This window comes from Myripristis murdjan, chromosome 12, assembly GCF_902150065.1.
Source record: "Myripristis murdjan chromosome 12, fMyrMur1.1, whole genome shotgun sequence".
NCBI classification, from domain to species: domain Eukaryota; kingdom Metazoa; phylum Chordata; class Actinopteri; order Holocentriformes; family Holocentridae; genus Myripristis; species Myripristis murdjan.
Window position 1 is genome coordinate 25132985 of NC_043991.1, and position 25312 is coordinate 25158296.

At 43.4% G+C, this 25312-nt stretch overlaps 2 protein-coding genes across 5 annotated transcripts in view; both read left to right on the forward strand.

Moving 5' to 3' along the window:
* Positions 1-1182: 1182 nt before the first annotated feature.
* On the forward strand, positions 1183-24756 carry nxnl2 (nucleoredoxin like 2). 3 transcript variants are annotated; one of them, XR_003929059.1, is made up of 4 exons: positions 1183-1484; positions 2211-2381; positions 7213-7261; positions 24745-24756. XR_003929059.1 is itself a non-coding variant. In XM_030064984.1 (3 exons), the coding sequence occupies exons 1-2, from the start codon at positions 1183-1185 to the stop codon at positions 2377-2379; spliced, it is 471 nt and encodes a 156-aa protein (XP_029920844.1). In that variant the 3' UTR covers positions 2380-2381; positions 8064-8092. The 3 variants fall into 3 exon arrangements, 2 of the variants coding, with proteins under 2 accessions (XP_029920844.1, XP_029920843.1); XM_030064984.1 differs by lacking the exons at positions 7213-7261; positions 24745-24756 and adding an exon at positions 8064-8092; XM_030064983.1 differs by lacking the exons at positions 7213-7261; positions 24745-24756 and having other exon boundaries at positions 2211-3247.
* csgalnact1a (chondroitin sulfate N-acetylgalactosaminyltransferase 1a) overlaps positions 6580-25312 on the forward strand; it is a 31398-nt gene continuing 12665 nt past the window's right edge. The window contains exons 1-4 of one of the 2 annotated variants that reach the window (XM_030064981.1): positions 6580-6704; positions 15877-17328; positions 20740-20956; positions 23269-23370. In XM_030064981.1, coding sequence (XP_029920841.1) covers positions 16515-17328; positions 20740-20956; positions 23269-23370 — 1133 coding nt within the window. In that variant the 5' untranslated portion in view covers positions 6580-6704; positions 15877-16514. Of the gene's footprint in view, positions 6705-6904; positions 6925-15876; positions 17329-20739; positions 20957-23268; positions 23371-25312 lie in introns of those variants that run through there. The other variant, XM_030064982.1, reaches the window with a different exon arrangement.

The following is a 25312-nucleotide window of genomic DNA, read 5'->3' on the forward strand; positions in this document are numbered from 1 at the left end:
ATGGATAACCCCGATCACCCTCTCCACCACACACTGGACAGACAGCGGAGCTCCTTCTCCAACAGACTGTTACAGCTCCACTGTCGAAGGGACAGATACAGGAAATCATTCCTGCCACAAGCCATCACACTGCACAAGAACTCACATCTGTCTGACAGAGACTCACAACTCTCTGCAGTATAGTTCTATTTTAACACTCCATTACTCAGCACCTTAACTGTTTATTTATTATTCATTACCCAGCACCTTAACTGTTTATTTATTATTTACATATTATATCTTAGGTTAATATACATTCATACTATTTTTTATCAATTACAACCATCTGTATATTTCACATACCATTTTTATATTTCATATTTATTTACCATTTCATATCTCATATTATTAGGTTAGTCTTTATTGTATATATTTCTGCATTTATTCTATTCTATTTAATTTTTATGTTTCTATTGATATTTTCTATTGGTGCTGTAACATAAGAATTGCCCAGTTTGGGATCAATAAAGTAAATCTATCTATCTATCTATCTATCTATCTATCTATCTATCTATCTATCTATCTATCTAAATAACACACAAAGGGAGCCAAGATGTACAAGTGGAACATCTCAAAAACTGCAAATAATCACAGAACACCAATAACCTAATAATTAAAATGTACTGTTTTTCTTTTTTTTAGTCCACAGTTGTCTCAATATAACCTAAATGAGTGGACTGTTCTCTGCGCACGCGTCAGGCAGATGGCTTTGGCTTCTCCAAACACTGAAACGAAAATCCGGTCCTTGAATGCACCACGGGTTGCGGTTACACATATAAAGCTCAAACTTACGAGCTGACAAGCAGCGTGTGAAGGCATCTCGCCTCTGGGCGGGTTCGCTCCGTGAAGCCCACGTGGTAAACGAATTACAACAGCACCTCCGGCTGTCCTCATTGGCCAGCCGGCGATTATCGGGATTGCCCTTAAGTCGCTTTTGCAGAAACGTAAACAATATAGGAAATTCCAGCTCCTTCATAAGAGACCTAAACACACCTGACCGCCGCAGGTCAACTTTGCGGTCAGAGTTAACGTGGAATGCAGGCTAAGCCAAACCGGGGGGCTTAGCTGTGACCCGCCGTGGCTCGGGGCTGACAAAACTTCCAGGACTTGTAGAAGCTGAAGTGCGTTTCGGGGTTTGCAGACATGGTTGAAGTGTTTTCCGGGCGGACACTCTTGAACAAAGAGGGGGATTTTGTCGATCCCGAGGAGGCTTTGCGGAATAAAGTGGTCGGGATCTACTTTTCTGCAGGATGGTGCCCACCTTGTCGAGACTTCACGCCCATCCTGTGCGATTTCTACACGGAACTTGTGGAGGAGGGCGAGCCCCCTGCTCAGTTTGAAATCGTTTTCGTATCATCTGATAAGTCGAGCGATGACATGGTTGAATATTATCATGATATGCACGGAGACTGGCTGGCTCTGCCCTGGACGGATGACTACAAACAGTGAGTACAGATAGGGAGTAGACTACCAACCTCTAACAAAAAAAAAACAACAAACAAACAAACGAACGAACAAACAAACAAACAAACAAACAAACAAACAAACAAACAATAAATAAATACTTTCAAGGGAGTATAGGGTGCCTGTAATTATCAGTGAGTTATAGCAGCTTACTTTAGGATGTTTATTTCAATGAACAGTGTATTACAAAAATGTTTAACTCTCAGTGTTGCTGCCACATCTATGTACCTCCCAAAAAGTGGGCCTATTATAATCATACTGTAGACTAGTTATTTTTTTCTTAAGGGCAGGCACATTATACCCTTTATCATATTTAAACATTGATATAACATTTATAAACCCTATCTTTTGCTTTGTTTTAAAATATGATGGGGCTGCAGCACTTCTTTCTACATTAGTTCATTAGATTGCAATCCAGATTATGTAAAATGCTTAGGGCAGGCTTAGTGTCACCCTCGCAGGGATTAGGTTTTAAATACAGAGCAGACAAAGTTTCCTTCCACAAGCTAAGGGTGAAAGACTGATGCCCCTCAGCCAAGCACAAATAGGCCTCTTGTCCTCATTTTCAAATGTTGAAAATGAGGTCAAACACATGATTCCTTATCAAAATCAGAGAAAGTGAGAGGTTGATTTTGTGATTATCATTGTATTCAGTAGTGAATTTTTATATAAAACTCTCTCTCTTTGTGTTTCTGTCTGTCTGTCAGTGAGCTGAGGCAGCGGTACAAGATCACAGCAGTGCCTAAGCTGGTGATAGTGAAGGAGAACGGTGAGGTGATCACAGACAAGGGCAGGAAGCAGATCCGGGACAAAGGCCTGGTGTGCTTCAGGACCTGGCTGGAGGCTGCAGAGGTCTTTCAGAACTTCAAGGGCTAGGAAATGCGTGTGAGTGTGAGTGTGTGTGTGTATGGAGGGAAGACACGGGAAGACGTCAACACATGGGTTTCCTTGTGGCTATATAGGGCTACCATAACAACATTCGCTGACTTTGCAGGCGGAAGATAAACTAAACTGAGCTTGCTGGAGAAAACATAATTTTGCCACTAGAGAGCTGAACAAAGCCAAAGTAAAATCAAATCTCATTGTACATTCACCGTAGCTGCTGACTATTACAAAAAATCCTATGCATAAAAGACAGACCTCAGGCCGTGAAAAAAAGGTATTAGTGTGTAATGCTCTGCCCAAAGGAGACATGACGGTATGTTGAACATCAGTTTTCAACACCAGATTTTCATGACACAGACAGAAGCGGATACTACATACGCCTCCACCTTGCCTGTATCTGTCTACCACATGTTGACTTTACATAGAGCTTGACATGCAATTCCAAAGGTGTGACTTAACCATATATTCTAAGCTGCTTGTGTATTTTTTATATATATTTTCTTTTATATGAGTTTGTAGTACATGTTATTATTTTTAAAAAAAAGACTATGCTGTGATTTTGGACATATTTAATGCCATTGTCAGTGGTCACTGTGTTAATATATTGATCTTTACCTGAAAATCTGTTTGTCCTACTGTGTTATTGTGTTGCTATGGTGTCAAGGAGCCTCTGTAAGCTTCACAGAGTCTGTGTGCAAACAGAGACTGATTCCCCTGTGTCTTGTTAACCTGCAGAAAGCCCAGAGGACAGTGTCTCCAACATGTTAGCACAGTCACCTTGCTCCTAATTACTGTTTTCCCCTGTGTATGCTGTCAGTGCTGTAATTACTTTGTGAATAAAAAAAAAAAAAAAAATCCACCCAGCATGGCAGTGTGATTCTGTACAGGCCAGTCCCACCAGGTGAGATTTACAACATCAAGTGTAAAGGATGCAATTAACAAGCTGAACTCAGCAAAAAGCGTAGTGCACAGGGGCAAAATGCCAAATAATGATACTGTATGTAAAGAGCTGCACACCAAACAAAACATAAGTGCACATATAAATATTGTAAAAATGCAGCTGAAGATAACATTAAGTGGTGCAATTCTGCAGTGCTGCTTGCACAACACAAATGCAACACCATTAATGCCCATAGGCTTCACTCACATGAGAACTTGTTTCCTAACATGTTCACAAGAGGTTTGGCAGAGGAGCCAAGTCTGATAAAAATAATTGCATATTCAAGGGGAAAATGTATTTATTTCCTTTTCAAATTCAACTTAACTGTAGTTTGCATCATTATTACTTCAGAGCTTTTTCACAGAACTGTGGTAGGTGCGGTGCCAAACCATGTGGGGGCGCTATAATGTCATTTATTAGCGGACAAATGGCCACGCTTTCTCTCAGAGTTTTACAGCACAGTTCAGGCAGCATTTCTCCTTCCCCCGCTCACCCTCAAGTACAGATTGGGCCCAGGCCCAGTGATTAAATTAGGGCTGATTACAACGCTTAAAGCAGGCACGACGCAAACTGCTGAATCAATTATTTCCTCAAACACTGAACAAATGGGGTCTGGTCGATTTGGAGGAATTTCCTGTTCAGGCTAATCTAGATGTGCATGTACATAACTTCTTATGTTCCGCTGCCTGTTTAGTGTAACAACCCAGTGAACCTGGGTGCAGTGTTGTGGTCTCTCTCAGTCCCCTGCTACAGACTCCAGTCTAACAGGGAATGGGTGCAACTGCCTCACTATTCCTATATTTTTCTTGTATCTTCTTATGAGTTGTAAATATGTGGAGTGTTGCTCATCCCAACACCCCAACTCTCTTTTAAAGGTCCAAGAAACCACAGGAAACACTATCATCTCAAAGACCTCGGCTGAAAGATAGATAGATAGATAGATAGATATAGATATAATATTTTAATGTAATTTAACATGAAAGACTGCACAATTAAAGGCAGTATCCAAACTTCAGTCTTTCGTGTCAAGAACTGAGGTGAAGGAAATCTCACGCCAGCTCATCTAATATTTGCAGTGCCTTTCGACCACAGTCCACAGAGCCCGGCACGCACAACCTATCGGCTCATACGGGATGGATCCTCACGTCGACTTTAAATTTGGAGTGAGCCGGACTTCTTGCCGGCATTAGAATGAAAGGCAGTAGTGTTTTCTCGTGTTGTAACGGCGTGCTGAATCAAGTAACAAGGCTGCCTTTATGTGAGAGCGGGGAGGGAGGCGGAGATGGGTGGACCAGGAGACCCTGCACGGAGAGAGCGAAAGTGGGCTACAACAGGGTTAAAGCTGATGCACTGAAGAGCAGTACTTCCCCTCATGACTTTCAAAACAAAACCCGTTGTTAGATGCTCCCTCTACATGGGGGGTCAACTGCAGAACAGAAGCCTCATATGTAGATTGAAGGGAAATTTACAGTCTCTAATCCACCTGATGTAGGTATTTAGACTGTTAGAGGAAACCACAGAACCTACAAATAAGATGGGCTGGCAAAGGGGCGGCATGGGGTTTTTGTCGGGTCACTTAAGGGGCTAATGGGTCCGGAAAAAGGTCATCCTCTAGTTCCAGCACTGTAATGAAACCTAGGTTCTTCCAGCTTTGTAATCCACCAATTTTGAGCAAACCAAAAAGTACATTTAATGATAAATTCATACAGAAATGAATTTAAGCATGGCTAAATTGTTAGTGGTTCCCAGCTCACCAGTGTGGAGTGTGCTCTCCATGAGCTTGTGTGGATTTCTTCAGGGTGCTCCAACATCATCTGCAAGAACATACAAGACTATCAGAGACTGACTTGGGTGAGACTGACAGTGTGTGTGATGGACTGCCTTCCCCTCAGTGCCTGCTGTGGCAGCTTCCAGCTCCAGGTAAAGACAAGGACCGCAGGGTGGCACAAAAGTTAAAAAGAATGCCTTTCATTTTTAGACATGTATTTAGGTTATACCGTGTGCCATGTATATTCTCCCTGCGTGCTTCCTCAGCTGCTGCTCTGTAGCTGACGCTGACCCCCCTGGATGTGAAAAGAGATTTTTTTTCTCTTCTAAGGATCAATAACCTAAGGTATCACATCACATTGCTTACAGCTAAAGTCCATATTGCTGCGATTTCAATTCTGAGAAAGCCTGTTTTGTTACCCTGTACACCTTATAGACATAGACTAGTCTAACTCTTCTTTTTTATTGCCTCAGTTCTATCACTGCTGGTCCCATCAAAAAGCAAACTCAGACAACCAAACAATGTGCAGTCATACATGACACTGTGAGAGTCACTGGGAGTAAATAGATTAACTTTTACGCAAATGACTGTAATTAGATTACTTTTCCTGGTAATGAGGTAATGTAAGGGATTATGTTTTCATTTTCAGTAATCACATTACACTTACTTCTCTAATAAAACTCTCATTACTTTTATTACTTGAGCACAGGACAGATTTTGATTGTCAGTGGGGAAAATAAAATATCACGCACTGAGGCATCGGCCTAGTGTGCCTCCTGCCTGTTGGTCTAGGATCAGAATTTTTATATCTTATTTTTTATTATTATTATGTGAGGTACAGGACATTACAATGTAAAAAGGCTCGCCTTGGAAAAAGCCTGATCCCTGCAGCCATTGCTGCCTTAAACAGCAGGCCACGCTGAGTGCACAAGTTTGACTCACCTGTTGTGTGTTACTGGGTGGTGTGATGTGCTGTGTTGATGTGATGCTGTTGTGCTGTGATGCTGTTGTGTAGGCTATATATGTATTTTATTGCTGTTGTGCATATATGTACAGTGTTGTGAAAAGGAATTTCCCCTAGGGGACAATAAATCTAAATTTAATCTAAATCTAAATCTAAACTCATCCTGTATCAATGATGTGATTTCTTGTCCAGACTTGCATTCTCTTTCTGATAAGAGATAATCTGGGTTATAGAATGCTATACAAAAGCAAATAAATTAGTAATCTAGTTAGTTTTTAGAAAGAAGAATTTGTAAAGTAATGTTGTAGAAAGTAATGAGTAACTTCATTTGATTACTTTTTTTTTTTTTTTTTTTTTTTTTTTTTGGAATAATTTAGGATTAGGGGATGTAGAATCTTTTCACCGCAGGAAATTTGTGCCGTTTACGGTTTTATTTTGAAGGCAAAATTGCTTAATTTCCGGCGGTGTTCCTGCTATTTATGTGTGACTTGACACGCCTCGGCAGTGCATACCCTCACACCGGCCACCGCGCCTCTTCACTGCAAGTTGCGCCCGTAGACCGCGCGGAGCTGCTGGACCAAGCCCTTCAGGCTGACGCTCCGCTCCGCTCCGCCCGGGAGCAGCGAGCCGCTGGACACCCAGAGGTAAGTTGGCCCGGCACGAAGGTGACGCTGAGAGCCAGCAGAGGATGTGGCATGCCAACAACCTCCACAACATCAGCACTCCGCTCCTATAGGGGACACAGCAGCGTGTCTGTGGTACTCTGTGGGGAGTTTACAGTAACCTTGCCGTAACCTACTTTATCTTATTTTTTTAATCTTCTGCGGTATCACTACAGGTTTTCCCTTGGTGTAGACAACACGTGTAAGTAGAAACTTTGAAGTTTTGCTGTGGTATTTGAATAGCTCCCCTCGGAAATTTATTTCAAGAGAACTAGACGTGACGGAGGATGCAAGAATGTCCCCCATCACTTTTAATTAAAGCGGATCACGATGTTGCTGCTCAGAAAGGGAGAATCCTCGTTCATATGATGAGCACAGGTATACTGATTGTTTAAGAAAATACACAGAAGGGCAGGCTGGAGTGAAGTAAGTGACTTCAACGTTAGAATAGTTAAGACAGGGTGCAAGGTACAATGGCATGCGGAGAAAGTGTGTGTGTGTGTGTGTGTGTGTGTGTGTGTGTGTGTGTGTGTGTGTGTGTGTGTGTGTGTGTGTGTGTGTGTGTGTGTGTGTGTGTGTGTGTATGCCAGCTTGCGTGTGCTTGCTCGAGCAGACCTGTGTTGAAGGGTTTTTTTTCATGCGGAAAGTGTTTTGTTTTTGAAAGGGCTTGTCTGTTTACGGTAATGTGCGTGAGCAGAGGAGGGACTTGGGCTTTGTTACCCGTTTATTAGAAAGCTCAGGTACCAAGCTGATGGATCATGTTTTAGGTAGCCCAATATTTTCAATTTAATGGCAAACACAGCTGACAAGATGAAAAAAAAAACGCCTCTCCTTAAGGATTTGCAGATCGACAGATATTGACATTAAAAAAGAGTAAAAGGTAGGGTTCATGCTCTTAAAATCAAGGTACACCCGCGTGCACGCGCACAACTCGTGCACGCGCGTGCTCGCACACGCACGCACACCGCATGCTGATGGAGCTTGAGGTTTTCTCAGGGAAACGTTTATAATCCTACTTAGTGCGCTCACCAACAGCCACCTAGCACCCTGAAATATTTGGTTTCAAAGCTCTCGGTTGTTTTTCCACATATTGAGGAGTGGAACCGGAGATTATGTGGGATGGTTTGAATTGTTTAACAAGCAGAGCTAAAGGGCTGACTTCATGGAGTGGGATACATGATGCTGACTGAGGGTAAATAGTAAGAGCTTGATGTAAATGAGCACCAAACTGATGGGAAATTGGTAACTTATGATGTAATGTGTGATGACATACATGTGCTTTGTGTGCCTGTAAGATAAAGGCACCCCCTCTGAGATGCTTCTCTGGTGTGTGTGTGTGTGTGTGTGTGTGTGTGTGTGTGTGTGTGTGTGTGTGTGTGTGTGCGTGTGTGTGTGTTTTCTGCAGCACAACCCCTGTTTTCTCATGTTACACAGCTCATATAACAGACTCTCACCAGACATTTATCCAGTGACATTTTAACGGCGGTGATATAACATCCCTTGTGGTATTGACAACTCTTACCTCCGATGATATGACAGTCACACTGGCTCGTCGAGATGATGCAGTTTTATAGAAATCTATTAAACAGAGAGCCATAAATGCCACCAAAGGCTGTATTGCCTTTAGAGCTGCCTGTCGGTTTCACCTGCGATAACCAATATAAATTGCCTTATAAATAACACAGCGTAACAGAGCTGGGTATGTTGCAATTTCCCCCTCCCAGGCAGTCTAACTCCACAAACCTAATCCACTGGCCTTAACCGTGCATGGAAACAGACCACATTTGTTAAGTCCTGTGGCTCAGCGTGGCCATAGTAATGGTGAAGCCTGTGTGGTACTTGACTATCCAGGGAGAAAAGGGAAGTAATGAGCTCTGGACCTGACCGAATGTAGCTGGCACTTGTTCTAAGAGGCAATTTACTGGAAACCCGCCACACATTTTGCTAGAAATAAATATGTGGTGATTATTAGGGTGTGTGTGAGTGTGTCCGTGTGTGCATATGCGCGTGTATGTTTGTGTGTGGGCGGATGAGATTGTGAAATCTATTGACACACTTGAATAGAGCTCATGTTGTCTGCTACACGCTTTTTGGCGTGGTTGCCCAGACATTAACAAGAATTCATTTCTTTGTATATCAATGTCTGCTTCCATCTTTCGCCCACTTGTCATGTCCATTGTCTGCTTTTGCATAACGTTTGCCACTGTCAGTTGCCATGAAGCGACTGGAAGAGGGAGTGCCTTACCATACAAACTATATTTTGTTATGTTGTCCCCAAATTACATAGGGATGAGCTGTTTATCACAGTTATGATGTGGGTTTTTCATTGTGCTTTGCTCAATAAGAGAGTACCTACTAATTTCCCCTCTCCCTGTGGTCTTATAAATGGGACACAGTACAATTGGGTGGTGACTGGTTATTGTATTGTTGGAAGATATCAATCTTTTTGTGTGTGTGTGTGTGTGTGTGTGTGTTTTTCTGTGGATCGTTTCAGCTGGGGCATTGTGCTGGCAAACTACGCTTGATTCCTTCAGGCACTAACAGCAATGTTTGTATTCCCTGCTGTCCATTTTGGATGAATTTTCAGTGACTCGGTCATGTTGAGTGTTCTTTGTGAGCCGACTGCATGTTTCTCTATTTACTTTCATCTGTAAATGCTAACAGTGTGCAGCTGTTGTGCAGCAAAAAAAATTATAGGGATGCATGATATTGGGTTTTTTGCTGATATCCAATTTTCCAACTCTTGAGGCTGATTGCTGATTCTGATACCAACATATGCACATATTTTTTCCACCTAATTGCACAAAAAACATCAAGTCTCTCCTGTAGTGGAATTAACATCTTATTATGCCTACTCTTATTGTGACAGCCCGCTGGCAGATGCAGACATAAAACACAATGCTTTTCAAAATGTACACATTCACCACGCAAAATAAGAAACCTACCTCAGCTTAGGTTATGCAAAACATGCCCTGTTTTATTTTTATTTTCTTTCGAAGGAAAACTGTAAGATTCATCCTATTTAAACAGTCTTGGATGATGCTCTCCCTGAGGCAGTCCTGACACTCGCCACAACCAGGGCAAATTTGACCTATTTCACATGTCAGCATGTCATATCAGCAGAAATTTTCATTTTGTGCTGATAGCAACATTTCATTTTAAAGCCAATTTTTGGCTCATATCGATGATGTGCTGATATTATCATGCATCCCTAGTAATTTACAGTGCATTTTTACACAAATGTGTAAATTCTGCACATGTGCTTGCTTCTGATTATCTATTAATGTGAAAAGCTATAGGCATTTGATTCATGCTCAAATTTTCATCAGAAATGCTCTATCTCTATCTATCTATCTATCTATCTATCTATCTATCTATCTATCTATCTATCTATCTATCTATCTGTCTATCTATCACTGTGTTTGTCTGTCTGCCTGTCTGTTTAATTTGTTAAATTATTCTCTGTGTATCTGATCGTTGCGTTTAATCCACGAATTATCTTAAGTACGTGCTATTTGTTTTATTCCTCTCTGTAACCCATCCTCTGCTGCAGCAATGACCCAATTTCCCCATGGGGATCATTAAAGTTTCATCTGATCTAATCTAACCTAACTGCGAAGAAATGGAACGCGTCGAGAAAGTGGGACCGGCGGAGAAAAAGGGAGAGCACGGGGGGGACGAGGGGATGTTAACACAGGGTGCTTGTAGTGAAACAGAAGAGCGTAGTGTGCGTTTAAGGGGTTTCCAGATGGCACATCGGAGGGAAGGTTCCGGGCAAACCAGCCCCTAATGAATGGGAGGGAGAATCACCTGGGGGGGACCAGAGACATCAAAGAAACCTTTCTCTACTCCGCTCTACTTCTCTCCCTCCCACTTGCTTGCTTTATAGTGGCCTCTCCCTTCCTTTGCTTTGGCTTCTTTATTCTCTCTCTCTCTCTTTTCTCCATTAAAATCTCTCCTATCGCATTTACTCACTCAACATTTCCCCAAAGTACGCCCTCAGCAGTTTTAGTGGACTCCCAGCCACATTTCTCCACTCATTTAAAATTTCTCTTAATTAATGTTCCTCTCCTCTCCTCTCCTCTTCTCTCATCTCCACTCCTCTCCTTTCCTCTCTTGCTAGATGAGACATTGAATCCTCCCCATGCGCTGACCTCCCTGCAGGACATTCTTCATTTTTACTGTGAGGTTGCCAGAGGGCTAGCGCAGAACTGTCTGAGAAGAGGCTCTGATATTCATTGAGGGCACCGCATTCACATGCACATAAACAGCCCCTGACCCATAACAAATATAAAAACCCCAAGAGAGGAAGCAGGGCAGAGATACAGACATACAGCGAGAAGCAGAAAGAGAAAGAGCGTGTGGAAAGGAGTTGCTCTGCGGTTTATCACGTCCTTTGTGATGATCAGTGGCCGCTGCTTAAAGAGAAAGAGAGAGAGAGAGAGAGAGAGAGAGAGTAGGGCTGCTGCTTAAAAGATTTACTCGTTCATGCACTTTCACATAAACATGTGCACGTGTCTTTTTCACAGGAGCATTTGAAGCTGTGAGATTAAAGAGGCTGAGTTGGTGTTCTGTGGCCTTTTTGTTACGGAGATGGAGATATGCTTTTTTTATTATTATTATTTTGTAGGGAGACCATTCCCATAATGCGACGGCAAAGATGCCTAGGTCCAGTAAAATATCATGCAGTTTCTCTATGCATGTTCTCTGAGAATGACACCTCACAGCACAGTTTAAATGCCAGTGTGGAGCAAGGATAATTTACTCTTTGGTAGACAAAATATTAGATAAGTACTATATTTCTCAGATAAGCTACAAATATTAGACGGCCCCAAGGTTTCACCTCGAATACCTTAAAGGCTGACCTGTGCACGCTGGTGTACAGAGCCACACACAGCCACACAGAACCTGTCATCTGTGTGTGATTTCTGATGGAGCAGTGTGACTGTCGTCCAGGAATGGGACGGAGGATCGCGAATAAATGGCTTGCCGCATCTTTGCATCCGCTCTTTCTGTTTTCACTTCCCTACCGGTGACCTTACTCATCCTGTCACCTGTTGTGCCCATACAGGCTCCTTTCTCTGCGGCTTTTGAGCGCTCACTGTTACAACACACATTTACATAGACACAGACACACACATACAGACGCTTCGAAGCACAAACACACCGCTCTCGCCAGGTGCAAGGGAAAAGCTAGATACAATCACACATGCGTACACACATTCACACATGGATACACTTTTTCACACTCTCTCTCTCTCTCTCTCTGTCTGTCTGTCTCTCAGACACACACACACACACACACACAGAGCGAATGCCCTGTGGGCAGGAAGCTGCAGTAGGAGGTGCGGAAGTGATTTCTGTGTCTTTACCAGATGCTCCTGGAGCTCAGCTCTGGAAATGTCTCTGATCACCATCTACTACTAAATCATTCTCTTTCACTCCTGTCTTTCTCTCTTTGTGACAGTCTGATTGTTATTTATTCCGTCTCTCACTTTCCTTCTGACCCTCTCCCTTTGTGCGTCCCCGCATCTCGGTTTCTATTTCTAGCGGAGGGAATGAAATATGTGATGAGGGGACAAAAACACATTTATCAGCCGTGTCATTTCAGGAAGTGGAGAAAATGCATCCTCTGCCTTGTTTCGCTGTTGGTAAACAAGGTTGACAGTGTTTATATTGCGGTAAACTATCGCAGTGGGGATTTATTTTCGGTTATGCAAACAAATTTTAGCCAAAGCAAAAGGCAGGGAAACACAGCTCCATGAGATATTTAGTGGAATCTGGGACAGAGTCTGATGAACATGGTGAAAACAAACAGTAGGAAATTTAGTAACGTTAACAGTCCAAACGGCCATGGAGAAGTCACTGCACCAGCAAAGAGAAACAGGAAATATTGCACTATATTTCCATTCCATGTTGCAGGCACTGTGGGTTTTTCATCGGTTGAAAAAGGCTGCATATTGTAGAATATAGTGCCGAACAATAAGATACAAAGCTTTTCTTTCAGATTTGAAGCATGTATGTACAATCTTAATTGTGTTAACTGGATGAAGTTAAGGTGCAGAGTAGTGTTGATGATGATCCAACGACATCATTTCCTCTTTCTCAGCCAGTATGCCAGTTTGACTTACTAGAAGTCATGTGGAAATCTGTGGTCGTTTTGGTTTTGGCACAACGGTTCACCAGGCTCAAGAGAAGCTTATAAGATAACAGTGGTGGCTTAAATGGAAATGCACAGTAATTGCTGTATGGATTGCTTGGTTATTTATAATAGCTCTTTTATGTCATGTAAAAAAAGAACTGTACATACCAATCTAAATGTTTTGGAATAAATAATGACAAGATAACATGGGGATTGTATTGAAACATGTACAGTAAGCAGCGTGGAGCAGGGCATAACATATCCCGGTTTAGACGTTGCACCATCAAAAAGACATGATGATTTAGCCGTTAGTGTTCCTGTACTGTAGCCATGCCTATCCCCATGGGGAGTCAAATAACCCGGCCTGAATCAACTCATTCATATCCAGTTAGAGTCAGTGGTTTGGCTCCGAGTCTGCGTTCATAAATCTCTCACCAGCCTCCTTTCCGATGCCGAGTCTTTCTCTAATAGCTTTACAACAAAGATAAATTGCTTCGCCACAGAGACTCTTTACACTTTTTGTTGTTATGACACCTATGGTAAATGTTTCAAATTATCTTAGAAGTGTGTTTAAGAGATATATAGCGCTGTCATAAACAGTTGTGCATCAGTTATGTGACAGTATCTATGAGATTACTATCTATCATGTTGTATTATTGTATCACGTCTAGTATAAGTTGTGTTGGTAAGAATGTGCTATAACATGAAATTGTGTTACATTAACTTTGTTACCCAGTTATCAGTGGATAATCACATCAGATTATGGTTAACAAACAGAGTATAACTATGTAGGTAATTATCTTATGAAGGACTTCATGATGATATGTAGGGATGTGCATTTTTTCAAGGGTCACTAGTTAGTTGTGTGAGCAATTAGTCGGCCTCAGGAGAGACTAATATTTAAATTAGGCCGCGTTAGGCTGAAGATTGAGTTTCTTGACTGTGTCGATAATGAATGCTTATCAATTTCCTCGTTAATTAAGAAAAAGTGCGACTTTCTAATCTTTCCAAACGTGATCCTGTAGCCTCCGTCTGCTTTCCCTGCACTGCGTAATAATATATTTTAGATGAATGATGAAACTGTAGAGGGAAACGTTTAAAACAGCTCTCCACACAAGCCTTACAAAATTGGAGGAATTTGGGAAAGATGAATGAGCCATATCATTTTATTGTATGTATTGCCGCAGTACAAAATAAATAGAATAGTAAAGCGGTTGGCTGTTGACCACTTTGTGAACTATTGAGCTCTTTCTGGCCCATTCCTAGTAGTTTGTATATGATATGTGTGGTGATATGTCGTTCTGTTGCTAATTGAGAACAGATTGCCCCAGCAGAATATTAACTCTGCGCCTTAGTGCATGTGCTCCCTCAACATAAAGGCAAGCTGACCTTCACAATGTCAGAACTAACTACATCCACTCATCACTTACTCAGGCATCAGAGCTTGCTACGGGAAGCAGTGAAACCAGGAAAGTCAAAGTCATCTGGCAGAGGTGATGTAATGACTCGGAGGAGGAGGTCCTGTTTTCCTCCAAGCTGGTGACCACATGGCAATGAGAGCAATTAGAGCCACTGGTAAATGAATGAGCGAATGTGGTTAAATAGACGCCACAACTGAATCTTATTAAGGCCGTGGCCTATTTTTATAGGGACCGGCGCAATTACATCATGAACTTCTCGTAACCGGCTGCGAGGACGACGCTCTGCACAGCGGTCACGTTTTTGCTCCGCAGCTCCTGCTTTTTCTCCGAGCATCTTCTCGTCAAAGATTTTCTATCTCAGCACAGCGGAGGTCCTGCTGGAGCGACGCCCTGTCTGCCCTGATCCAGCCGTCAGTCAGAGCACAGTCCAGTATTCACTCCTGCCACATACTAATCCTTTCATTAGGACCGGCTTCAGCTTGGCCTGTCAAAGAGCTAACTGTGTGGGAAGTCAACAGAGACTCCGGCTGATACACACACACACACACACACACACACACACACACACACACACAGATACATTTACAGATACATACAGATACACCAACTCAAACACTGAGATGTAAACCCCACAAATATGGATACATTCAAAACTCATAATCATATGCACTCACTTTTCCTGCACATGCGTCACATATAAACCTAACATACAGTAAACGTCTTCTTTCTGTATATTAAGGGAATACTCCACTTTTCTGACTTACCCAGACCGACTCAAGATGTTGGATCCCATTTTCACCTAGCATTTCATGTTAGCTTAGCATAGAGACTTGAAGTCTATGGGAGTCGTTAGCAGCGTTGTGTATTTCAAATACACGCTGCAGTGTGTCAATGAGACAGCTTCGGAGTCGCTGTAAGGTTTATTTTCTTGCTTTGATGGAGCCAGGCTAGCAGCTCCCATAGACTTCAAGTCATTATGCTAAGCTAAGACAAAATGCTGCCCATAGGAACAGAACCACTGGACGTAATTATGGTATCGAACGTCTCGTCTCAGTCTGGATAAGTCAGGAAAAAGGGTATTTTGCCCGTAACGTTGGAGTATTCCTTCAATATTATATTTGTTTGACGTTAAGGCTGTGAGAGCAGTGTAGCCTTTGTGAGTGTGCTTATGTGTTTTTGGGTATATGTGTGCATGTGCGTGCGTGTGTGTGTGCAAATGTGTGTGCCGTTGCCCCAGTTTCTTTTCCATTGTATCCTTTGTATTTGCCTTAGATGCATACACACACACACACACACTCATGCACGCACACACCCTTGCAGATTGCCTCATATTCTCTCACATCAGTGACAACATTGTTTTTCAGGAGCTGTAGTCTTGGAGGAATGCTTGGCTTGGCTTACACAGTTAAAAACAAAATCTCGCCTCGCAGGCAGGCCATTGTAAAGTTACATGTCCGCGTGGCCTGGCCTGTTTTCTGACCTGTTATACTTTGAAATGATACAAATAATGATGAGTAGAGGTTAGTATGAAATGTCTCTCATGATAACCCCCTCTCTCTCTCTCTCTCTCTCTTTCTGTTTCTCCCCTCAGAGCTGTCAGAGACACCATGCAGTACATGAGGAGTCCACCGGTGACCACAGAGGATCTACTTTCTCATGGAACATAGGATTCCTGCCTTGTGCATCAGCCTGCTTCATCCAGGCTGATGTGTCATCACAGGCCTGCATCTCAACACTCAGCCGTTCCAGCACATTCAGCTCGTTCCCTCTGACACCCCGTCAGTTTCTCCACACAAGCAGGCAGACAGGCAGAGGACATTATGGACCGATGGTTAGAGTCAAAACACATGTGAACCCGATGAGTCATAGATGAGTGAAACGGTAGGTGATTCAACCAGTGTCTGGGACAGAGACGGCTCGCAGACTATGGAGCTGATTGGACCGAGCAAGAGAGTGTTTCTTGACTTCTGACTTGGGAAAATTTATTTTGCTGATGACACAACCCGATACCCTCCATGCCAGTGGAGAGGCAATGACCTAATTCCGATAAAATGACCTCACGCTGATAAAGTAGTCTGCCGCCACACTGGCTGCTCGACGATAAATCGCCAATGTAGTCTTATCTTTGTGGCCCGGAGGTTGTGAGGCTGCGTGACATTTCTACGTGTGTGTACATGTTGTGTGTCCAATCACATGTGTGGGGGGTTTAACTCAGAGGGCTGAGTGTTGATGTGCATGGTGATGTTGCGCCGCGGTCTCCTAGCCTGGGTCTCCCGTGCAGGGGGGTTGCTTGTGCTCGTCTGCTGCTCTTTATCCCTCCTCTATGTAATGACCTGCAGCCCCCCACACTCTGATGACCCCCCTCTGAGTCATGCTCTGCCCCGCGCTGTACCCAACCACCCTAGCCTGGGGGGCACGGGGCCGGGGGCTGGCGCAGGTGGGACGGGAGGAGCTGGAGCCGGTCCCGCCCAGAGTGGCGGGCCGCCTGGAGCTCAGTCTTACCAGATGCTCCTCCAAGAGCGCGAGGAGCAACACCGCCTCCACATTTCCTCCTTGAAAAGGCAAATTGCTCAGTTGAAGGAGGCCCTGCAGGAGCGCAGCCAGCAGCTGAAAGGAGTGCAGGAGAGCCTCAAGAGGGCAGCTGGAGCCGCAGGCCCGGGAGAGGCCCAGGAAGCCGGGGCTGGGTCTCGAGGAGGCGGCCTGGGAGAGGCCCAGGGAGCCAAGAGCCAGCAGGCCGACCTTCAGGAGTTTCTGAAGAGCCAGCTGTCGAAGGCCGAGGTGAGCGCCGGCGCCAGGCTGCCCAGTGAATACGCCGTGATGCCCTTTGAGAGCTTCACCCTGCAGAGGGTGTACCAGCTAGAGATGGGGCTGACACGTCACCCTGAGGAGAAGCCTGTGAGGAAGGACAGGAGGGAGGAGCTGGGGGAGGCACTGGAGACGGCGCTTCAGAGCCTCAACACGCCCCCGTCCCAACAAGGCAGCAGGGGCACCGCCGAGAAGGCCCAGACCAGCAAAGTCTACACGCCGTCTGACTTCATAGAAGGTGAGAACACACCCAATCTCAGGGCTGTCAAATTTTAAACTGAGTTCAGAGTGAGACTTTGGCGGCGGCAGCGGGGGTGGGGTTTGGAGGGTGAGGGTGGGGGGGTCCTCTTCTGTAACTACTTCAGCGAGCGTCTGCATCAATGTGTCAATTGACGTCTTCTGTAGCTGCTTCAGTGAGCGCGTGAATCAATTTATCGTTGGAATCAGATTGTAACGTTGTTGTAGCGGGAATATCTAAATCTTACCCGGATACAACAATGCTATTTTCTGATTGGCTGTTCGGTAGCTATACTCTTTTTATTTGATTAGCTGCTGCGTGGCAGGGCCTTCTGAACTCTACCTGGAACTCACTTGACTCCTCTACCTGTTCCACTGTTATAAAAAAATAGCAGTGCAACTTGGGCGTTATAATACAAGGTGTGGCGTGCGAGTGTGTGAACGTGTTGAAATGCTGAGAGCTTTGAAATCTGCATCCCACAGACTGCATGCGCCTATTATTTTGTTTGTTTAAGTTTCCCAACAGTAGAACAATGTACTTAAAATTTCCATGCCGGGATGGGGTTTTAATTTTGTGATGCGTAATGAATTCTTGGAAGGTCAAAAGTGTAATTGCGTGTACGTGTGTGTGTGTGTGTGTGAGAAAGGGGTGGGGCAGTAGAACCTTGTTATTGTTTCGTGCAATCCAACTTAAGCCAGGATATCCTCTTTGTTTGTTCTGCTCGGCTCTGATCACGACCGTAGGAAATGAACACAGCTGCTCCTCATTTGGAGGGTAGCATCTCTGCAAACATGGTAGCGCTGTGTGTGTGTGTGCACGCCTTTACGTACGTGTGTGTGTATGCATGTGACCTTGTTTCTAAAGGTCACCATCTTTAGTGAGCGGGAGATTAAGGTCTAACTGAGCAATGCAGGTGTGTGCTGAAGCTTTTACAATGTGTGCATGTGTCTGTCCCAGTGCAGTGTGTGTGTGTGTGTGTATGCATATAAACAGCCCATACCATGCTTCAGCAACGGAGGAGAGTTCAAACTGGACAACTGAAAGGCAATCTAGATGCATGCACAATAAAAGTCTCCATCTTAAGAAGTTATTTCGTATCTCATATTCAGTATTAATATTTTGTTTTGCAGAAAAAAAAAGCAAGAATATCTCCCAGTGGGATGAGATAATCCCACTTGTCTCCACTATTAATCATCTTGTTTTCAGAAAATCAGTGTCATTTTTGTTGCTATTTGCGTGCAGGGCTGCTTTATTTCACCATCTCTGCTCTTGTTCCCAGAAATTCCTGACACAAGTGAAACCGCACTGGAAACAAGAGGCAGTACCTCATCCTGCTGTCAGATTTTTTTTTTTTTAAGAAAAACAAGATTTTAAAATGGAATATGAGATGAAACGCCTTGTGGAGAAGGAGATTTTTTTTTTATATGAAAAACATCAAACACCGAGCACACACACACAATAAACTGTCATTCACTGCACTGCTAGTGGTCGAGGCAGATCCATCTCTTTACACAAGGAAATGGCCCTAGAAAGAATACAGTACAAATGAGAGAGAGAGAGACAGAGAAAGCAGCCAGACGAATAGACAGAGACAGGAAGTGAGGGCGTTTAGCCTTAATTGGCCAACATATTTACTGAATGAGAGCCTAGCAGCTCCCTCTGGGAAATGAGGCCTGGCATCACAGGAAGGGAGCCATTTTGATAGGAGGGCCTTGCTCGTTCCCCCGGCTGCCATCAGGCTGCCAGTCTGTGGTCACAGAGGGCTCTCTGCTCCCTCCCTCTGTCATTTGCTGACTCTTCTGACACCTTCTCCTCTTCATGTTTCCCGTTTTTCTTTCTGCCATTCTCTCTTGTTGCAGTCTATCCAACAGCTTTTCTTTTTTTTATGTTTTCTCTGTTTACTTCTTGTCTTTTGGACTCACTTCTCACTTCTATTTCTTTTCCTCTTGACTTCAGTTCATCAGTCTGTGCCATTCAGGAAACAGCATGGTAGGCTAATATTTAAAAAAAAAAAAAAAAAAGAGAGAGAGAGAGAGAAAAAAAAGCATGACTCTCTGGAGAAGCAGGCTCATGTAAGGCCTTCAACTCTGGGAAAATTGTTCTGGACTCCAGCATGACCTCTCTCTCTCTCTTCCTCTCTCTCTCTTCCTCTCTCTCTCTCCCTCTCTCTCCCAATGTGTGTGTGTGTGTGTGTGTGTGTGTGTGTCTCCAGCTGCTGCGGCTCTTTGCCCAGCAGCAGCAGAAAGTTGAGTCCACAGGGACAGTGTCTCCTGTGGCCCCGCCTGTCCCTCCCCTCTCTCTCTCTCTCTCTCTCTCTCTCTCTCCCTCTCTAAACATGCTGATATCCAGTGAAATGATGGTAGCAGTGTGAATTATGAAGGGAAAAAGGGGCAGATGTTTATTTTTTTATTTTGGAGCTAAAAATCCATATCTATTTTGAGTTAATGATAAAAGGCCTGAGAGAGAGAAAGACTGGCTCATAGGGAAAAAAAAACAAAAAAAAAAAAACAAGAAAATAAATCTTAAGGGGCTTATAAAATACCTCACCCAAGAAGGAACAGGAAAAAAAGTCAAGATGACTCAAAAAGACAAAGTTGAACAAGGCGCAGACACAAAATGCTCTGAAAATCAAAACTCCACACATAAAAATAAAAGCTCGTCTGAATGTTTTCTCAGTTCATTTGCGACTCATTTCATATTTTTCAGAGGCACAGCAACGAGCCAGCGCCATTTATCTCTCTGACGACATATGAAGCCACTCTGCAGTCACACTCTCTTACTTACACTCCTTTGTATTCATGCACCTCAGTTTGCAGCTTGATATACAAACATTTTATTGTTAAAAAGCCACTGAAGCTCACTCTAAGATGTCAGCACTACAACACACACACACACACACACACACACACAGTATACAGTACATATACTGTGCATGTGTACATCTGTGCATGTAGTTGCTATTAACCTCAACTTTATCATAGCTCTTACACTTTTTTAATACTTGTACCTGCTGCCTGCTTTATCAATTTATCTTTTTTTTTGTTTGTTTTGTTTGTTTGTGTGTATGTGTGTGTGTGTGTGTGTGTGTCTTGTGAATACCCATCTGTAAAACGCATTGGACTGACTTTTTGGATGTCTGCAAAGGAAATACTAAAAACCATACTTGAAAATACAGTTTGCATAAATCCTAGGATCCCACTCCTGCATCACGCATTGTCGCTGTCAAGACCAGTCATTTTTCGCAGATTTTCTTTTTCAAGCGCATTTTATTGTTGGACAAAATGTTTGAGATCAAAGTTTTAGGGGTAGCGAATGAGAAGGAAAAAGAGAAAAAAGAAAAAGAAAGACAAAAAGAAAGAAATAAAGGGAGGATTTTCAACAGATGTAACTTGTCTCTGTCCCGTCCTGCAGGCATTGCCCGGACAGAGAAGGACAAGGGGACGCTGTACGAGCTCACCTTCAGAGGCGAGTCGGCTCATGAATTCCGGCGCCTGGTCCTCTTCCGCCCGTTCGGCCCGCTGATGAAGGTGAAAAACGAGAGGGTGGACACGGCCGGCGTCCCCATCAACATCATCGTCCCGCTGTCCAGACGCACGGACAAGTTCAAGCAGTTCATGCACAACTTCAGGTCAGACCCAGTCACCCCAAACTCACCCCAAATTCAATAATCCAAGAAGGTGCCGTGAAGCAGATCTCAAACTAACACACATGACAGAGATGTGTTTTCGGCTCTGCAGGGATGAGTCGCTCTGTTATTCAAATCCAGTTTTGGTTTCGTTTTGTTTGCGATCGAGCAGAGAGGGACATAGACTAGGCGAGACTGATGAATGAGAGGCAAAGAAAATAAACGTCAGAGATGCTATCAAGAAGCTTCCATTTTAAAATGATGTAACTACACTCACTACACAACACTACACTTAATACATATTTTTTGCATGGATTATTATATGCTGTTTCGATAATAATTGAAACATGAAGTAGTGTGAAGTAGTACACACAGGTAGGCAACAAAGCTAGACATGATTGAAGGATTCTGGGTAAGAGGTGTGTAAAAAAATGTCATTAACCCTATGAAGCCTGAACTATGAAAGAATTGGCAGAAAATTCCAATTTTTTGAAATTGAACCCTTTATTTAGTCCTACAACAAAATATACATTAAAAAAAATAAAATAAAAATATGTAATTACACGACCTTTCTGGTGTATGATATATGATATGTACTTGAAGTGCCAATGGTATGATCCAGGGTGAACAGGGGAAGTGTTCAAAGGTATACAACAGTATTTTGGTCAAGTGTTGATTAAACTGAAAACGAAAAACGGAATTGAAAATGTGTATCATTTATGATTCAAATGGCTTTATAGGGTTAAAATGCAGAATGAATAAATTTAGCTGTTATTCTTGTACTAGTCTTTTGATCAATAACCTTATTGGTATCTGAAGAATCGTAAGCACGGGCATAAGATAAACAATTTAAGTATTTTTCTAAAGAAAACAGTGCAAAGCTCTGAATTTAAGTTAGTGGAGGTCTGCAAGGTGGAAATGATAATAACATGAATCATCATTATTTGATTCAAATTCATATTAAATGGAGCAGTCAAAACTCATCAGCACACACCAATATGCTTGTTACCGTGCAGCACTCTGTCACCATCAGTTACGGAAACATCTTAGCTAGTGTCTGATTTATTGCACTCCTGCTGCTGCTTATCACAGCTCTTTTTACTTGGTAAATCCTGCTTAGCAGCAGTCTTGTAGCCCATTAAAATGCCCCCCGGGCAGAACAGCAGTGGTTGATATACAGCATGGCAAGTGTTCCTACTTTAAGGACTCACTGAAGTTGCTGAGCCAACACTTTAACCCCATCCATATTAAAGGTGTACCAAAGAGAAGTCATGTGTGTGTTTGTGCGGGCGGGTACGTACGTGCATCTGTGCATATTTGTGTGTGTGTCATGTGTTCTTCAGTCACGTGACCGGTGGAAAATGACAGCTTTTCAGATGCACTGTGACATATTTGCCAAGCGCAGCATATAGGAATGGCGTGTGAACAAACATTTTTCAGGCCACAAAAACACACACATGCACACATTGAACCGACCAGCACCCAGCCCGTGAGGAAAGCTATTGAAAGCTATTGAATAGCCACGAGAATGGCCATTCAATCCTGCACAAACTGAAAGATAGCACATCCGACTCCAGAAGAGAATAATTTACTTCTGACACTGCCGCCGTTTAGCTTTTCACAAAGCGGCACAAAAAGCCAGCAACTGTGCCTAATGACAAGAGAAACTCTATTAGCCATGACGAGCCAATATCCTCTGCACACGGGCAGCCATTTGTTTGTTTTGAGTTTTATTAGCATTTCAGTGTTTTTGCAAAAAAATAATAATAATAAAAAAAAAAAAAAAAAATGTTGGAGCATGCTGCAGCTTCATCGTGACCACAGAGCACAATTTTAGCAACACAGACAGTGCCAACAGAGTCGCCATGCATGTGCTTCGTGGAAAAGGACAAGTGTGTGTGTGGGTGTGGGTGGGGGGTGTAGTTATGGGATTGAAGGTGAATGATTTTCAGTATGTATGCCACATTTTTTGGCATGTCTCCATCAAAATACCTGCAGCCTTCTTCTTTCACCAGCTCTCTCCTTTACAGTGTCTCTCGTTTCCATTTCTGTCTTTGTCCCTTTACTTATTATTGTCATTTTTTTTTTTTTTTTTTGCTTCCCATCGGCACAGCTGTGCTGAGTGTGGTGACAAACTAAGCAGAGTAAAAAATGAAACTTTCAAACATAGCCAGGGCCTCTAGTTTTTTTGTTTTTTTTTATAACCTCGTTTGATCACAGCACTCTTCCTTCCTACAACAACACCCCCCCTCCCCGTGGACCCGCTGGGTATGAGTCCGCTTTCATATATTGTTCCTTCCTCTGTGCATTTACAGGGAAGTGTGTGTGCGTCAGGACGGCCGGGTCCATCTGACAGTGGTGTATTTTGGGAAGGAGCAGATGAGCGAAGTCCGCAGCACTCTGGAGAACACGTCCAGGTGGGTGGAAGCGCGGCCAAGATCGGAGCCTTGAATTAGACACCAAACACAGAACATGGAATCTAATTATGCAATGAAATGAGCGCCGTTGCTGCTGCAGGCACATGTGGCCACTCAGTAGCACACACACACACACCCACACACCCACACACTTAACAGTCAGCGATATAATCTTCCGCTAATATTTCCTCTGCAGGCACCTCCGCAGACATACACCCACCCACCACCACATATTTCTCTCTACATTCAGACACAAACACAGTGGGGCTGAACAATTCATCAAAATATTATCAAAACCTTAACATGGCCAAGTGCAACATCCAAATCGCAGCAGCTGCAGTTTTTTGATAAAGGTAAAGAGCGTGAGAAAATATTATAAATGATGTATTGCGGTGCGACAGAAACGCCCCGGCCTGCAAATCGTATTTTTCCAGAAAAAGAAAAAGAAAAAAAAAAAAAAAAAAAAAAAAAAAACAAGACAAGTTTGTTTTGTTACAGCAAAAATCACGTCATCATCATTTTCCAACTAAAATCACGCATCATACCACAGTCTATCAAAATACACTGAACGTGATTTTTTTGTACCGTGTCGCTCAGCCGTGAAACACAGACAGACAGACAGACGCACCCGCACACACACACACCCCTCCTCGCGTGGTGTCCCGCCACGGCCTGTCTTCTGTCTGATGAATAATAGAACAGTGTGCCACCCATGCTGGGGAGCGGAGAGCCCAGCCACCTCTGCCACCGGATACACACACACACACACACACACTGTAATAGGCCTGCGGTCAGCCCCGGCTCATATTCCTCTCACACTGAAGCCCAAACCGCCAGAGATAATCAGAGGGAGCTGATCGGAGGTCAGATCCACTGTTGATTGAGCTGCAGATTCCCTGAGGGGGTTGCTATGGAGATGTTAGCCAGTTCCCAGCTCGAGGGTTTTGTGTGGCCATGCATCAGTTGGAGTATCTCAGATAACACGCCATCTCTCTTTATCTTTCATTCATTCTTTCTTTCTTTCTTTCTTTCTTTCTTTCTTTCTTTCTTTCTTTCTTTCTTTCTCTCGCTGGCTGCCTCACTGAGGATGAGAATAATGAGGGAGCCACTGTTGTGTGTTATTATTCAAAGGTTTCTCCAATAAAAGAACTCCCGACATCAGATAGACCCAAAACGTGTACGAGATTAACATTCCTGACCTGTGAATGTGAGAAAAAATGCAAGATGCGTGTGATATGAGGGCTTGTGCACAGTAACTCGCGTATTTACACAGCAAACCTGCGAAATGATTCAGGACGGCGTGTGAACAGCCTTAAAGGCGTGATTGTGAAGGTTTGAAAAAAAAGAGAGGCACTGAATGAGGCACGATTACAGAGAGGGAAGACAGACAGAGAGAAAGTGAGCGAGAGAGAGAATGGGTTCGATTCAAGTACACCGTCCAGTAATTTTTCTCACTGAGCCGCGCTGCCGCCTTGAACTTTTTCGAGCTTTTTGTATTCCGCACACAGCCGATAACAGCGCGTTCGTCGTGTTGCGTAACCGTTTATCTGAGTGTGAATCAGCCGCTCTAATCAAGCTCTGAACTCCTGGAAAGACACAGGCTCTTCCCTGCTCCTCACTCTTCTTTACTTCACTCTAAATCAGGAGTTGGGAGCCGGTTTCCGTCTTTACAGTATCCTTCAAGGGCCATAGAAAATGATCAAATCAGAATGCATCACAATCATTCTATTCATGTTTTAATGTCAGTGATAATTTATTTGTTAAATTACCATGCGTTTTACTGGTCAAACTTCACACTAAGCTTAATGTGATGCCTGGAAGTGCTTCTGTTTGGCGAGGCTCTGATGTCAGATGGCAGTGATGATGATGATGATGATGATGATGATTGGTTTTCCAAGTTTGGGTCAGTCGGTCTCACCGTGGCAGGTTGTCCCAAACAGAG

Coding starts and splice junctions, on each gene's coding strand:
- nxnl2 (XM_030064984.1), top strand. CDS start 1,183: ATGGTTGAAGTGTTTTCCGGGCGGACACTCTTGAACAAAGAGGGGGAT. Junction 1,485..2,210: donor TGGACGGATGACTACAAACA/GTGAGTACAGAT, acceptor TCTGTCTGTCAG/TGAGCTGAGGCAGCGGTACA.